This window comes from Typopeltis vanoorti, chromosome 9 (assembly GCF_054136105.1).
Source record: "Typopeltis vanoorti isolate ZY-2024b chromosome 9, IOZ_Tvanoo_1.0, whole genome shotgun sequence".
NCBI classification, from domain to species: Eukaryota; Metazoa; Arthropoda; class Arachnida; order Uropygi; family Thelyphonidae; genus Typopeltis; species Typopeltis vanoorti.
The window spans coordinates 137642366-137659858 of NC_143557.1; the positions used below are offsets into that span (position 1 = coordinate 137642366).

At 35.8% G+C, this 17493-nt stretch overlaps 1 protein-coding gene across 3 annotated transcripts in view; it reads right to left on the reverse strand.

Moving 5' to 3' along the window:
* Positions 1-17493, reverse strand: part of Tep2 (Thioester-containing protein 2) — a 320565-nt gene that overhangs the window by 42222 nt on the left and 260850 nt on the right. For all 3 annotated transcript variants that reach the window (XM_090397649.1, XM_090397651.1, XM_090397650.1), the window contains exons 28-30: positions 12851-13025; positions 8616-8809; positions 2736-2885 (exon numbers count right to left, since the gene is read on the reverse strand). In XM_090397649.1, coding sequence (XP_090253775.1) covers positions 2736-2885; positions 8616-8809; positions 12851-13025 — 519 coding nt within the window. The remainder of the gene's footprint in view (positions 1-2735; positions 2886-8615; positions 8810-12850; positions 13026-17493) is intronic.

Genomic DNA, 17493 nt, shown 5'->3' on the forward strand with positions numbered 1-17493 from the left:
AGGATGATAAATTGGGTAGGGGTTAGATGGATGAACAGTACCATGAAGCATGAGCTGCAAAGAAAATGTTGTGGAGGGTATATAAGGAGAAAGGTGACCAACTAACTCCAGAGGCAAGAAAGGTAACCATGATAAGGAAAGCAAATTCAGATTGTGAAATTGTTGAGCTACTGAGTGATCATTTTGTAAAATTACATTATCTAAGTAAAGATATGACAGGGACTGATGTGACAGCAGAGGTTGAGGAATTGGAGGTATTACTATATTGCAGAATCTGAATGCATACATGGTTGTGGGATGGGGTATCAGCTGGTGTTTTATGAGATGTGCAAAGAAAGTGGTGATACCCTTTTAAGTCTCAGCTCTGGCAAGTCCCAAGAGAGTAGGAGGGAGGAAAATAATTAGTTTGCATAAAGGATGGTCTAAGCCTATGGTAGCAAATTAGAAACCAGTGAAGTTGGTCAGAAAGAGAATTCAGGAATGAGTGGATAGGAAGAATATGATGCTCTATGAGGAACAGCCTGGCTTTATGAAGGGTCAGTCATGCCCTAGTAATCTAACTTTTTTATAGTAGTGACAACTGAGTTGGATAAAGGGAATGGCTATACAATGATACTGCTGGATTTTGCAAAGGCAAAACAGGATAACACATGGAACTCATATGCAAACTGCAACAAATGGGGAATAGGCAGGAAGTTGGTGATATGAATAAAAGGGTGGTTGATGGGCATACAAAAAAAAAAAAAAAATAGTATATGGAGGAGCAGGATCCAAAAGGCCGGTGATTAGTGGTGTACTGTAGGGCTCTATGCTTGGACCACTGCTGTTTAATTGATACAGCAATGATATAGGAAATAATATGAAGGGAGATGTTTGCTGATGATGCAAAGTTGGGTAGAGTAATAGTTAATCAAGATTATGTAGAGAGCTTGCAGGATTATTTAAATAGGCTAACATTATAGGAAAAACAATGGATGTCAATTTAATGTGAAAAATTGTCAAGTTATACATTTTGGGATATAGATTACAAAATGTGTATCACATTGAAGAAACCGCTCCAAGAAATTGATGAAGCCAAGGATTTGGGGGGCAGCATAAGATACAGCTAAACTTTAGAGGGCATATTGCTCAAGTAGCCAGGGTAGCTCACATGATTTACTTATTCACTGAAAAATCACAATAACAAGCAAAGATAAGGGAGTTATCATTCCTCTTTATATAGCCCTGATATGACCACATCTGGATTGCTGTGCTCATGTCTGGTCACTTGGGTTTCTTCGAGATGAGGAAAGACAAGTGACCAAGATAGTCACTTGGAATGGTCTATGGAATGTTTTCTTATGAGAATAGATTGAGGGTTTGTGAATTGCCAAAGTTGGTTAATAGGTTACAGGGAGGAGATATGACAAACATTTAAGTTACTTTAAAGATTTTATAGGAATGATGCAGGGGATGGAGCAAAACACAAGAAGTCATCCCTGGAAGTTGGGTAAGAGTGTGGTTAGTGAGGGCATGACGATCAGATTTTTTGCTCAGAGAGTGGCGAACGAATGGAATGCTTGAATCAGTTGTAAGTGATTTGTTTGTTAATGGTTTCAAGGAGAGGTACGATATTGTGTTGATAGTTTGGGACTCCCATGATGTCTTAGGATTCCATGGAGGTGCCTGTGCAATAATAATTTCAAGGGGCCTTCACCCTTAAGGATTCATATCAGGAATTATCTAAGCAAATTTCATGGATACTAAAGGAAAAGTTTTTTACACTGGAAAGTTTATCATATTATTCCCTAACTTTTATTGTGTAGCAGTCAAGACTTTCTTTTTTAATACTGCTCCCAGCCATAAAAGATTATTTGTAAATGTATAGTACATTTTGCAGTGGGTTGCCTATGGATTTTTTCTATTGTATCAATGTTATATATTTTTTGTATTTTTAGCTTATTTTCTACATAGTCGAGAAATCCTGCTCTAGAGACCAAAGTATGGAACTTTTTTTCAAACCACTTCATGCCTCCAATAAGCAGGCAGTTATCTCGCAATGGGCAATGAAGCTCATCTCCCAGCTAAAAACAATCAGAAACATCCATCTCCTGTCTAACTATATAACTGCATTTGCTGCAATGAAATTTAACTATACATACTATATATGGAGATTCCTGGGTGACTTCAGCTACTACCCACAACACAGCCTTTTAACAACAGACAGTCAGTGAGTACAGACATTAGCAATACTTCATCCTCAAATTTTTGCAAGTACTGAGCTAGTTTGGAGCTAGGCAAAGCTTTCTAAAAACATACTAAAATATACCAGACACTTATTTTCAAAAGTTCTATGAGTACTTTATTTACATATTGCTGGAGTGCTGCATACTTTACAAAATCAGATAATCATGGATTTAATAGCACCTTATCTGGTGTGATAAATTTCTAAGTATCAAGTTAATTGAAGCTAAATATAAAAAACTACTAATCTATTCTACTGATTTGTCATCATTCTATACACACGTAGCATGTTGTACAAATAGTTTAGTTACTGAACTTTATTCAATTACCAAATGCCAATTACCTGATGTGATCAATCTTCTACATTTTAGTAGTTTACATCATACTAGTATAAATAGTGCATAACTTTGAATATTGTGTTTCAATGGCTACAAATTATCAATACAAGTATAATAAATTTCATGTAAAGTGGTTTAATCTTGAAATTCAGTTTAAGTTAAAATGTTAATTACCTGAACTCTCTGTAAAACCATGGCATTATCTGCAGTGATGCTTAGAGTTTTGCTTATGTCCATTGAAGTATATGCAATATTAATTGAAACAGTTGAGGATGCAAGACGTGATGCCATTGAAGCAAGGGCCTGAATACCAATAACTGTATCCTGTAAATAAGATGATTCCGATTACACTGATAATTTACAAAAATTCTAAATTACACAAACAAACATATACAAAAATTATTCGTGCATATTCAATAAGTGGGAGGAGGAGAAACTCGCCAAAAAGCTCGCTTAAGTTACTATATGACTTAGTATGATATATGAAGCAGTTCTGGAGTCCATAAATTAAAGAAATTCTGCATTGATTTTTATTATATACATTTCATCATCAAATTATGTGATCTTAGGAATGGAACATAAGAGTACTGCTAGGTAAAATGATCTCCACACATTAAACTAACGTATGGCAATTAAAAATAATAATACAACAGAACACTTTAGAAGTGCACATTAACTGCATAAATTTTGGACCCCATATCAAGGACATCTTAAATATGAATTCAAAAATTAAACAAGGCAATTCTCGTTAATTCTTGAAAATAAATCAGCAGTGAGAACTTGTTAGTACATGTGAATAAAGTAACATGTCCAAACTGCTCTAAATTCCAATGATGAAAGTTTTTTCACTTGGTTATACCATAAATTAAAGATGCCAGAAATTATATTCTTGGTTTCATCATTTATCCAAGTGTAAGCAAACAAAGTTTGCATGTGAAATAATTTCACAACTGGGCCACTTGTATATAGAGGCTAATGGCTTCACATCAATCTTCTTAGTATCTGATAATGCAAAGCACATATCCTTATGGACGTGTATGATGCTATGCATTATGAGAAGGACCACTACCTACAACCGTTCTGACCTTTATTGGGGTCTCATCAATGGGAGCCAGACCCAAAAGTGATAAAGGGTGAAGTAATGCAGAAGTCATATTTCCAAATACAAGTAGTTAAAAGGTGTCACACCTTATTACTAATGTACTCTAAAATACTCAGGCAATCCAAGATGGCCCATCTTGTCAAAGAAATGCAACATGATAGTCAGAATAGAGATAGATGTTGAAAGTTTTTTCACTTGGTTATAATTTTTGTATATGGATACTAGACATAGTATAAAGATCCAGCCAATGTTTCTAAATCCTTTTGAAAAAAAGAGCAATATTTTCTTCATTTGGTTTCTCATCTGTTGAATGGATGATGAGTGATGAGAAATACTGGTATATGCTTTGCCTAAGTCTCTTATTTCTGTTATCAAACTATGTATCTAGCATATCTGTACTTGGTCAGAACCTTCCGAGAGACAAAGAAAATTTGAAGAAGGATCCATGCTCTAGCATGCAATAAATGCTATACCTACACTGAAAAAAAAATCTTAGGCCTTGTCCTGAGACCATGGATTGGGAGACTTACTGCAATGCCACTGACCCTTGCTGGCAAGCCTATTAGCTGATTGATCCTGGACAGGCAATCCAGGATGGCCCATCTTGTCAAAGTAATGCAACATGATAGTTAGAATTCATGACAGTTGTCATTGTTATCCCAAAAATGAAGATTCAACACAAACACAAGCTCACAGTTACTGACCTAACACCTAACCAGCTGTGTTTGTAAGATATCAGAGTAAATGGTTAATAGCAGCTCCCATGGTATTTAGAATACAATTATCTTTTCTCTGACACAATGTGTGGTATTCATAGATGCTAATAGACACTGTGCCACTTGGCCCTCTAGAAACATGTATAAATAATTCCTTTTTGAAATGTAAAAATCTGGTCTGTTTTCTTTGACATGGAAAAAAAAACCCGACACAGCTAGGAAATATATAGTTTGATTCTTGTCATGACAACAGGAATTTTTATAAGGGCTTTTCAGTTGAAGGTGAGTTAGCCGATCTCGTGGCTGAGTAGCCATGAAAACACATTTTGCAGAGAAAAAATAAACTGATGCTGGTAGTGATGTGCAATAGATGGTGTTGGTGGTAGCAGTGATGTGTGTATTTGGAGAATTAAGTAGTAGAGGGAGACGTGTGTAGTGGAGTACAGTGCCCTTCGACGATGAGTCATTGAAGCTGTCATGTAATAATATGGTGTATTAAGAGACCTGTGTAATCTAAGTCTCACCAGACATCTTCCTGGGTCGCACTGTGTGGCAAAATGGCAGCAGGGTATTGGTCTGGTAGAGAGGACAGTAAAAAAATACACTCGGGAGAAGTACAGTAAAGTATTCAGAAAGTATAGAAAAAGAGGAAGAATGAAAGTGGCCAATATTATCATTGAGAGGTTCCCAGCACCAGAAACAAGTGTCCCCCGCATAGAATGGTAGGAAAAGAAAGCAGCGAAGTCAATATATCATAAAACTGAAATACTGAAGAGAATGCTAGGAATAAGGAAGTTATTCTTCCACTTTAGAAGAATTTGATAGATCATATCTTGATTACTGTACTCTGTTATGTAGATTCAAGGAAGATGAGAGGAGAAAATGATAAACATGTTAGTAAGGGGAATTATTACACTATAGATGCAAATGGATTTTACTCATGGCAGGTGGAGGAAAATTGTGGGTGATCACTGAAAGCAGAATGAGGATACTTCTTATGACATATGGTCATTATGTGGAATGGAGTACTAGTGGATGTTATGAGTACATCTTGAGAGAGGGCACTCAAAAGAAAAATTGACAGTCTGTGCAGTTAGCTGAGTGGCTATGCGCTTTGCAACCATTTGCCTAGGAAATGAGTGTCCTGGGTTTGATTCCCATTGTAAAAATTTGATGTAGCTTAATAATGCCAGAAAGTCTCACATCAATTTTTACAGAAGTAAAGCCCAGTAAGATTGTAACCTATATGTCTGTGTATAGTTAAAATTGTTAATGTAAATAATCCCCATGGGATTATTTACATTAACAAGGTATTGCCCTAGTGTTGAACTAGGGCAATACCTTGCCACCAGAAAACTGTATATGTTAGCGCCTTATAAGGACATAAAATTTGTTTGTGAAGTGCACCTGTAAATACTCAAGGTCAGTGTTAAACAGACAGACAAACTTCAGACGAATGTCCAATGCCCGAATCAAATAGGATTAGAAGTGTACACGAGAAGAAAAAAGAAAGGGTCAGCGTCAGTGGAAGAACAAGGGACCGCACCGAAATGTTCGGGGTCCCATATCTTCATGCAGGGACACGAAAGAAGGCAGATAAAAGGAGTTGGCCCGAAGATCGAGTATCGGTTCCAGGAGTTCCTCATCAGTTGTCGAGAGGTCATTATGGAGAAGTCGCCATTGGTTGTCCTTCAGATGTAAGCCATCGGGGACACGACTTCAGGAGAAATCATGCCAGTGATCTAAAAGAAAGATGGGAGCCGATCTGCCAGGCAAAGCAGATATTTGATGCCGAATTGACGAATCTTCACTGGGAGCTGTTGTTCAAGGGAAGAAATTGCTCCGTTAGTCCAACGCGCATGCAAGCATTCCACAAGCCGATAATCTTCGTCCGAAGTGCAGCGAGTACAGCGTCCCAAGAAGCGTCAGTAAATCTATAGCTGGCGTAAAGGGGGAGAGAAAAACCTGATTCGGAAAAAAACTGTCAGAACTCCAGTTCGAAGCCAAGTACACAGTGGGTAGCAGCCATAAAGTGAGTTGATCCGTTTATTCAAATTTCATGAATTATAGGAGAACTTTATTAGTGGACTGTTAAGTTGAGGCTGATGAAATTGAGCAGAGTTAATGGTTGAAAATTAGATGTTTAATAATTAATAGAAATTTATGTGTAATAGTCAGAGGGTAACTGTTTGTCAATGGTGCATTTTGCCTATATAATTATCTTAATATCGGAAGAAAAGACGTGTGTAATGATATTTTTTATGTGCATAACAGTTAAGAAGTAACAGTTTATTAATAGGTACTATTGCTTAGGGTAGTAATTTGTATTTTGAAAGTGAGTGGTTAATTTTGTGACATAATTTCATGAATTGAAAGGGCATTTTAAGCTAATTGTTGAACTAAGCAAAATTTTCTTTAATTGCAATAATAGTGTAAATTGTTTTGTGGTAAATAAATGTGTTGTTTAAATGTTAATAGAGTGTTGCCTGATATTTAATTCTTTGATGCACTGTTACAAAAAAATATTAGAGCCTATTAGCGGGAACGCAGGAGAAAGGATAGTAAAGGATAGAGAGAAGACCACGACTGCAGATATTAATTAATCAGGGATAATTTGAATATAATGAGAAAACTACTGGATGCATTTAACACTTCTTATTACTAGAAAACGGACATCAGTGGCGCAGCTTTTAATCAAATAAGTTTTCTGGTGTTCAAAGAATAAGAAGGCAAGTGCCGAAGGCAGTATAGCATAAAGAAACACATAAAGAGATATTAAAGGGATAAAGAGATACCAAAGAGTGATAAGGAAGAATAGTTAGAAGTACATAATAATTATTGCATTAATGTACATACATAGAGTAGATGCAGAGATAAGATAAGCCAATTAAGGAAAATATATAATTAGAGATATAAAGAAGGGGCAGATATAAGATAGATATAAATAAAATAAGCCCACCTTTACACATCACTGACATGAGGAACTTAGGATCTTTCTCAAACATAGCCAAGTTAGCTGGTCTTTTGTGTGGACTGCGGGGGTTTTCTCCCCAGTTTATCTGGGGTTTTTCATCCTGCAAACCAGCCTTGAGAACTCAATGCTTCTACAGACATAGGATACACAGGGAGACATAGGGCTAACCACTTTATTCTTGTGTGCGGTTGCAGTTAAATGAATAGAAAACCCTCAACACTGCAAGGTAAAAGAGGGGAAAAGGAAGAAGAAAAAAATTGACATTGTAACCCAAAAGAAACTCCCAAAAGAGTTCTTGACTATCTGGACAAGACTACATAATGATAAATTTCCATTAAAATATGTAAAAATTTCCAAGGGAAAGAATTTAGTGTGTGTTTCAGCATCAATAAATGGTGTCATAATACAATGTGCTATTATAGTAAATTCAACTATTCTTTTTTTTGGGGGAGGGGGGGAGAAATAAGCAATATTTTGGTAGAATGCATGCATGCTAAGGTCTCTAACAATATGGGCAGTTGCTACTTTGAGTTTTTGCTGCAAGTTTTCAAATTTATGATTATTTTCCCCCACCTTCAAGTAACAACAAAATGAAACATAAGAACATTACAATAAATAAATGCTAAACATTCATAAATATGGCATTGCAAACCACATACATACTTATAAAGTACAGTGCTACTGCATCGTATAGCTACGTACATGTTACATGCATTTGTTCAAGCAGGTGAGTGACTCTGGTACCACATTGACATTACAAAGAGTGATGCTCTTCATTTCTGCTGTCTTACTTCAAATTTATCCCTTTTATTAATACTGTACAGTATGCCAAAACTATTCAAACTTAAAGCATACTAGAAAAGTAGTGATAGATGATAGATTTTAAAAATGCATACTATCATGAAATTTATAAAGAAAAGAGAGAAGACTGCCTAGGAAACAACTCTCATAATTTGGTTGATTTAAAAGTTGATGTTTTAATTTCTTTGGGTAAATAAATCATTGCATAAGAATAAACTATTATTTTGTTGGCTTTTATTTAACATGACTATGATCAAATTTCTTTGTTGAAAACATAACTTCTTTTAATATTATGTCACCTGTGGGTGACACAATTCCAACTTTAAATTTTTACTTCATGTGCATGCACTGGGAACAAATTAACTCTTATAAGTGTGGAACCACCGTTTATAACAAGTATGAGAGGTTTTTTTTTTTAAGTCTTTTTTTAAAAAAAAAAAAAAAATTAGAATCTTTCTCACCTGGGTGGAAGAATATCCTCCATTCTCATTCTGTTGAGAAATTAACCATCTTATAATAGGCAGAGCACTTCCAACGTCATCCCTCAGAGAATATGTTAAAAGGGCATATGCTGTCATTTCAACATCCTGAGATTGTGGAATATATTTTGATTTAACAGGCAACTGATCAGATCGAGACCAATACAATTTGTCAGCTGAAAATCAGATTACAACACAAAATTAGACTGCTAGTAAACATTAATAATGTAGTTATATTAATTTATTGGAAATAAAACTAAAAAAAGTAAGATTTTATTGATAACATCAATAAAAAGGATACAAGTGCCACCCACTTTACAATTTAATTTATACATTTCCATAATTGAAAGCTGACAAAAATATCTTTGACATAAAAATAAGCATTCCATATACACACACACAGCCATTTTTTTTTAAATATTTTTCCTCTGCCAATAGCAAATAATTGAAAGGTAAGACTTATAATAAATTTATAACTGGTGAATACATCTGTTTACTTAAAATATATCAGGAACATTTCACTACACAATGTTTGTATTTTTATTGACCGATTATATTGCTGAATACTGAAATGCAGGAAACGCTATTCAGTACTATATATGTATGTCATAACTGGTAATTAGTTCACGGAATTAACAACACATATAAAGCATATTAATTAAAGATAACTTTAATGAATAACTTCTATATTTCGGCAATGTCACATTGCCATCTTCGGGAACATAAAGATATGGTATGTGCATTCAGGAACTAACACAAAGCAAATGAAGAAGAAAGCAAGAAACTAATATTGTTCCTAAAGTCCTAATGGTGCCCTCTTGCAGGCTAATTTGGTAGTCTTGGCAGTTGGGCTGAAGTTCTCATAATGAAAGTCTCCCAAATTTGGGGCAGTTTCATGCACCCAAATTTGTTGAGGTTAGGAACGTTTTTTAGAGCTGCTGAAGATTCTTTGAATAATCTTTCGTATTTAAACTTGCTGCGATGGATTATTTTTGTTTTCTTCCAACGAATTTTATAGTGGGTATCTAAGGCATGGTCTGCCAGCCCAGAGCGGCTGTACTGGTGAAACCGGATGTAGTCTTGGTGTTCTGAAATCCTGATATTTGTTGTTCTGCCTGTTTGGCCAAAGTAGGACAATTTGCAGCTGCAAGGGACCTGGTATACACCAGGTAGGTCTAGGGGAAGTGGTTGGTCTTTGGTAGAGCGGATAAGGGATGCCAACTTTTTATATGGTCTGTAACAGGAAGTAAGGTCATATTTTTTGAGGATATTAGTTATTTTTTCAGAGGTGCCCTGGATGTAGGGGATGGTGATAGACTTGGTGTAATCTTTATTGTGGAGGGGGGGGGGGGGTTGTGGTTTACAGGTTTTAGTATTTTTTGGGGTTATAGCCATTGGCTAAGAAAGTGTTGAGGATGTGGTTTAGTTCAATAGTCAGGGCCTTGTCATCTGAGCAGATAATTTTGCCCTGTTATATAGTGTTTTATCCCCCCCCCCTCACAACATATATTGTTGTGAGGGGGGGGGATTGCTGGTGAATGTATGATACATTCACCAGCAACATTTCACTACAATATTTCCATATTCTTATTTAAAAATTGAGACATCAGTATGGTTGAAATTAAAAATTTTGCAGGACTTCAGCTGCTTAGAAACAGTCTTTTTTGAAACCAGGTTGGTGAAGGAAAAGAAGAAAGCACATCAACAGTTCCTGGCAAATAAGTCAGCTCTTGCTCTTAGAGAATACAGAGACAAATGTAAAAAAGCTAAACACTGTAAAACTAGCTAAACACAAAAGTCATGGGAAGACTTTGGTAAGAATATAGAAAATAATATCAAGAAGGTGGCAAGATATTCTGGAGACTGTTGAAGAAGCTCAGAAATGGGGGGGGGGGGGGGAAGCACTGTAAAAGGAATTAGAGATGATAAAGGTGACATTAAAACTGGACGAAAAGATATCCTTGATATACGGAGTAATAACTTTGAAAAATTGCTAAATGAAATGGCACAGTGGGAAAATACTCAAAAGGAATGCAATCAGGAATACATATCCATACTTAGTAGAAAAGGCCATCAAAAGCCTGAAATGCAGAAAGGCAACTGGAGTAGATGATATTCGACCAGAAATGCTGAAGTATGGTGGTTAAAAGTCTTACAGTGGCTATAAGACTTTTATACCACCTTCTGATCTATACAGGCCTTCTGAACTATGCAGTGCTTATGCTGCACTGCATAGTTCAGAAGGCCTGGACAGAGGGACGAATTCCAGATGATTGGGGTAGAGCTCTCATAGTACCCGTATACAAAAAGAAAAATAAAACCGAATGCGAGAATTACAGAAGTATTTTCCTACCAAGTGTTTCTGGTAAGATTTATGCAAGTATACATGAGAAACAGTTGAGAAGGATTGTAAAAGAGAAGCTTGGTAAAGCTGGATTCAGGCCAAATAGAGGCTGTCAGGATCAGATTTTCACTTTACGACAAATGGCTGGGAAATCGTGGGAATACAACAAAGATCTGTATTTAAGTTTTGTAGATCTGCAAGGCATATGACAAGATGCCGAGAGAAAACCTGTTCAAAACAATAGTGATATGGTGTGAATGGGGCATTATATCAAGAAATACTTAGTCTGAGTTGTAAGTCAGCATTTAGAATTGAAAGATTGTATGATGCCCGTTTTAATGCTAAAATGGGTGTCAGACAAGGATATACATTATCCCCCCTGTTATTATCTATATGGATCACATTATCAAGGAAAGTGGTATTAAACATGATATCAAAATTCGAGATGTTAATGTCAGCTCTTTGCTTTATGCAGACAATGTTATACTTCTAAATCCAGTACAAGTCTGCAAGATTCCTTGACTAAATTGAATAACTGTTGTAATAAATTTTGTATGAAAATCAGCAATAGCAAGACAAAGACAATGAAAATATCAACTGCATTGTGAATGAAGAACCTATAGAACACAAGTAAAACATTTCAGCTACTTATGCAGGATTTTCAGTGAAGATGGTAAATTAAATATGGAAATAGACAACAGAATCGACAAAGCTAGTATGGTAGGAAGTCAATTGAATAAACCCATATGGATTAAGAGAGAAATTAGTCGGAATACTAAATTAGCTGTATACAAGACAGTGTTCAAACCAGTTTTAACTTATGGATCTGAGAGCTAGGTCAAAAGTAAAACACTTCAAAGACTGCAGATATGAGAATCCTGAAAAGATTAGAGGCATGAACAAATGGCATTAATGACAATATCATATTAAAAATGAGGATATTAGGAAAGAACTGGAACATTGTTCGCATTCAGGAATGTGATAGCAGAGCTAATCTCAGGTAGCATGGTCACTTAAACAGAATGGGAGAGGAAAGATTAATAAAACAAGCGTTCTCTGCCAGGTTGGCAGGCAAAAGACCCAGAGGAAGACCAAGATATAAGTGGATTGATACAGTAAAAAGTGCTTTAGAAGATAGAAATATTAGATCTGATAATGTTGACTTGACAGGTCACAGATTGATTTGGAGAAAATTGGTGGATAGGAAGTTAGCAATGATGCAAGTTTTTCATGTAGTACTATCATATCCTGTACACCCCAAGAGGGTACAGGTCAGGAATTTGATGTTTACGCTTCTTTTCTTTCTATCTCCCATGTAATGAAATGCAATTAACTTTCACTATAGCAAACTTGTAGGAACCCAGTAATAGTTTATTATAGTGGATAGTTACAATGAATTTGCTTTTTAATAATTTTGTGCCTATGAGGATTTGATTGCTGTTTTTGGCAGTCTTATGTAATGAGTGTTGTGCAAGATATGTTGTGTACACTTATCACACCATGCTCACTTATTGTTAGCTTAGTACTGCATGGGTACACACACCAATCAGCCTATCTGCATCAATATAGCCTGTCAAGAAGTGACATGATGACGTTAATATCATAATTGTATTCCATGGATGATGAAAATGTAACTAATAATCTGGTTTAGTGATTGTGACCATTTTTGTTCTTATTCAGGAGACTGGCTTGACTTTGTTGTATCACTTTGCTTAAGGTTAAGAGCCTGCTGTGTCAAAGAAGCATTAGACTGGCAGACAATAAGAAACACTGTTCATGTAATTCTTTTAGTGAGGTTTCCACATTGACTGTATACTTTATCAAAGCTTTTTTCAGTATGATCTCATATAAACACAATGTATACAGTACTTACCATTCCTCTTTCCCAGACTCTGTAATTTCTGGAAGGCATCATCTTTCTCTGGGTGATTTGCAAGATGAAGTGCATATGTTATTACAGATACAACATAGGGATCATTTGATAACTTTAGTTCCTGCAGAACATAGTTGGTAGCTAGTTCCATTACTTTAGCATATTTTTCTTCAGCCTTGAAGGGGAAAAAAAAAAAAAAAACTTTGAGGGCAATTTCATAACAAATGTACTTCAAAATAAACTCAGTTTTAATGCCTACTTAATACCAAGAATATGAACAGTCTCGGAAGGTGGGGGAATTCACAAATAGAATGCGCACACACTGTTTTTAAATACAAACTCAATTTATATTAAACAATATTTATTTTATTTTTTTTTCCCTTGACTACAGAAGCTATGTGAATTGACTATTTGGGAAATGTTGATCAAGTATCTGAGAAAGAACTATTTTAATACCAACTAGTTTCACCAACTAAACCCTGTTGGCATCTTCAGGGTACAGGTCTGATGATAGGAAATAAAGCTAATAAAACATGTTACAGACTAGACATTAACAGAATTCTAATTATAAATTATGAAACAACACTAAACGTGTGTAATACACATGTGGCACGTACATGATTTCACTTGTTGTTTAGGAACGTTTTATAGTTGGTACTAAAGTTCATTTCTTGCGTGTTTAGAGATCTAATTAGGGTCTTCCAGATCTCGGATAAAATTAAACCTTGGTTCCTATTAAGATTTTCTACAGAAAAGGCGACTGTTGTGGCTTCTTTAAAAATACGAGCATGGTAATCCTTTCCTATGTAAGGAGTATAGCTTTTATCCCACTCAATGACATGGTTGATTGTGGAGAAATGGGAAGACAAGACCGATATATCTTGTCTGTTGTTTTTGACATATCCGATGTGTTCTCTGTCTTATCTCAAGGCTTCTTGAAGTTTGGCCGATGTAACTTAAACCACACGAGCATGGGATATTATAAACTTCAGCATATTTAAAGAAAGGATGGAAGTCTTTTGGAGATCTCAAGAGTTGTCGAATTGTATCTTTGGGTTTAAAGGACACTCTTATTCTATGTGGTTTGAGGAGTTTAGCAATCTTGTTAGAGGCTGTCCCCTAACAAAGTTATTACCTTGTTAGGGGACATTATACTCAATATATTACCACAATCGTCATCCCATGTATGGAATGATGATTGTGGTAATATATTGAGTGTCTTCTTGTCTTTGTGGTGGATCAGAGAACAGAATCTTGTTAACAAGTCTCCAGGGGTAGCCATTCAAGATGAGGTTGTTGGATATCAGTGTCAATTCGTCTTGGAGATCTTTTTGGTCTGTTGTAATCCAGACAGCTCTCTTCTTTAGCATAAGTACAAAGCTGAGTTTTTGAGAAATGTGGTGGGAGGAGCTAAAGTGTAAATAATGTCCTGAAATGTCAAGAGTGAATTTGATTGAATGGTGAAAGGAGTTCTTATTTAGGAATTCAAATAAGTCATCTTTTTTGTGGGTCCACACAATGAAGATGTCATTCACATATCTCCACCATATTGTGGGTTTGGGATCTACTTGAGATAAAATTCTACTTTCAAGATCTTCCATGAAAAGATCGCACAAGAAGGCGAGAGGAGGCTGCCCACTGTCAAGCAAGTCTAGGAGATCCTAGACTATATGGTGCTCCTAAAGTTCACAAAGATGGACTTCCATTATGCCCTATTGTGGATGGTATCAACCATCCTACCTATCTGTTGTCTAAGCACCTTGCAAAACTCCTACAACAACATATCCATAATTCGGATACTTATATTAGAAACTCACAACATTTTGTAGAGAAATTAGAAAACATCTCCATCTCCGAAAACTATCTACTGGCTAGCTTAAACGTCCAATCTTTATTTACAAACATCCCTGTGGTAGAAGTCATCAACATTTTAGGTACGTTGTTTCCACGACATATCGCTTCGCTGTTCAGTCATTGCCTAACATCAGACTATTTTTTATGGAAAAAGACCATTTACCAGCAATTGACTGGCTTAGCAATGGTCTACTTTGAGGTCTATCTCAAGTAGACCTCAAACCCACAATATGGTGGAGATATGTAGATGACATCTTCATTGTGTGGACCCACAAAAAAAGATGACTTATTTGAATTCCTAAATAAGATCAACTCCTTTCACCATTCAATCAAATTCACTCTGGACCTTGAAAAAGAAAAACTACCACCATTTCTGGATATCCTAATTAAGAAGCAAGCTAATGGTTGTTTCAACCTCTCAGTTTATAGAAAACCCACGAATACAGGATGTTGTTTACACTTCAGCTCCTCCCACCACATTTCTCAAAAACTCAGCATTGTACATGTTAAAGAAGAGAGCTGTCCAGATTACAACAGACCAAAAAGATCTCCAAGACGAACTGACACTGATATCCAACAACCCCATCTTGAATGGCTACCCCTAGAGACTTGTTAACAAGATTCTGTTCTCTGATCCACCAGAAAGACAACAAGACACTATATATTACCACAATCGTCATTCCATACATGGGGACAGCCTCGTAACAAGGTTGCTAAACTCCTCAAACCACGTAGAATAAGAGTGTCCTTTAAACCCAAAGATACAATTCGACAACTCTTGAGATCTCCAAGAGACTTCCATCCTTTCTTTAAATATGCTGAAGTTTATAATATCCCATGCTCGTACGGTTTAAGTTACATCGGCCAAACTTCAAGAAGCCTTGAGATAAGACAGAGAGAACACATTGGATATGTCAAAAACAGACAAGATATATCGGTCTTATCTTCCCATTTCTCACACAACCATGTCATTGAGTGGGATAAAAGCTGTACTCCTTACATTGGAAAGGATTACTGCGCTCGTATTTTTTAAAGAAGCCACAACAGTCGCAGTCGCCTGTTCTGTAGAAAATCTTAATAGGAACCAAGGTTTAATTTTATCCGAGATCTGGAAGACCCTAATTAGATCTCTAAACACACAAGAAATGAACTTTAGTACCAACTATAAAATGTTCCCAAATAACAAGTGAAATCATGTATGTGCCACATGTGTATTGCACACGTTTAGTGTTGATTTGTAATTTATAATTACAATTCTGTTAATGTCTAGTCTGTAACATGTTTTGTTAGCTTTAGTTCCTATTATCAGGCCTGTAACCTGAAGATTCCAACAGCTTTAGTTGGTGAAACTAGTTGGTATTAAAATAGTTTTTTCTCAGATACTTGATCAACATTTCCCAAATAGTCAATTCACACAAACTCAATTTATTTCTAGCTAATATTTTCCAAGAGAAAAGTATTTTTATCCTTTTATGAAAACACCCATACTAATGGGCTTTTTGAAGAAAGAATCACTAAGGAACGGTGTTAAGGAAAGAATGAAGATAACACTGACAATGTTTGATGATAATAAGCTCATAAGAAACATAGGGAGTACAAGTAACTCTTAATGTAACAAACTATTATAAACAAACTCACTCAGTATAACAGACTAAAAAAAAAAAAAAAACAACCAAAGCATAGGTTACGCTATTCTAAAGGATTTCACTATAACCAACTGAAAACTGTATTCAACTGAATATAGTATTCATGGAATCCTTATGAATTTGATATAGTGAACAGGGCTTGCATAAGGTTAGAGTGATGGTGTTCACAGTGGTGTTTATCAGTGAGAAAGTTGACTATGCAAAGGTCTATTCAACAAGGAATGTGATAGCATCCACTATATTACGAAGTCATGGAAAGTGCAGATCTTAAGAATTGTTAATTGAGCCATTTTGTTTGTGACATTCTTCCTTTGGCTGTAATAGCTTCAATAGCAGAACAGTTTACTAATTTCTGGTACAAGGTTGGTGGTATTGCACTCTACTCTTCCTTTAGAGGATCATGGAAAAGTTCCACTAAAGAGATTTTTGTAATTAGCTTCATTATTCGTGATTTCATTATTAGTTATGCCCTAATTTTGCATTTCAGGTCATCATATAGATGTATTATACAGCTAATGGCAATGCAATATTCTGATATTCTCTTTGTTCACATTGCCTTGTGATAACGCATAATAGTGGTAATTGCAAACGCCAGCATCATAAGATGGCCAATGCAGGACAATTATTCAGAATATCAATGCAAGACCTAGCAATTATTTCAGTCATAATCAATATTAGAATATAGATTATGACTAATTGATTAGAATAATGGTATATCACGACACTGGCTCTAAAAAAAATTAATCACTGAGATAACACACTGGAAAGTGTTCTACAGGCATCCTCCACACTGAAATTAATCCATACTGGAAGAGTGAGCATGACTCTTTGCTCAGGACCAGGTTTCAGTGTTCCTAGTTCTGAGTTTTAGCTTGTGCCGATCAATGAAGTACATTCATTATTGTTAAACAAATGTCTTGCAAGGCTGCAATTCTTATTTCCACATGATGGTGAGATGAAGCAACTAGCCTTCTTCAAGGAGGCTAGTTGTTAATGTTAATGCACATGTTAATGTTTTTCAGTATTTTAGGCCTAAAGTCTTATCCTTGCTGGTTTCTTGAGCACATTGACAACTGAACCTGGAAACGAACAAAATATCCTTCCCCTAAATAAAAAAAAAAAAAATAATAAACCTGCCTATCC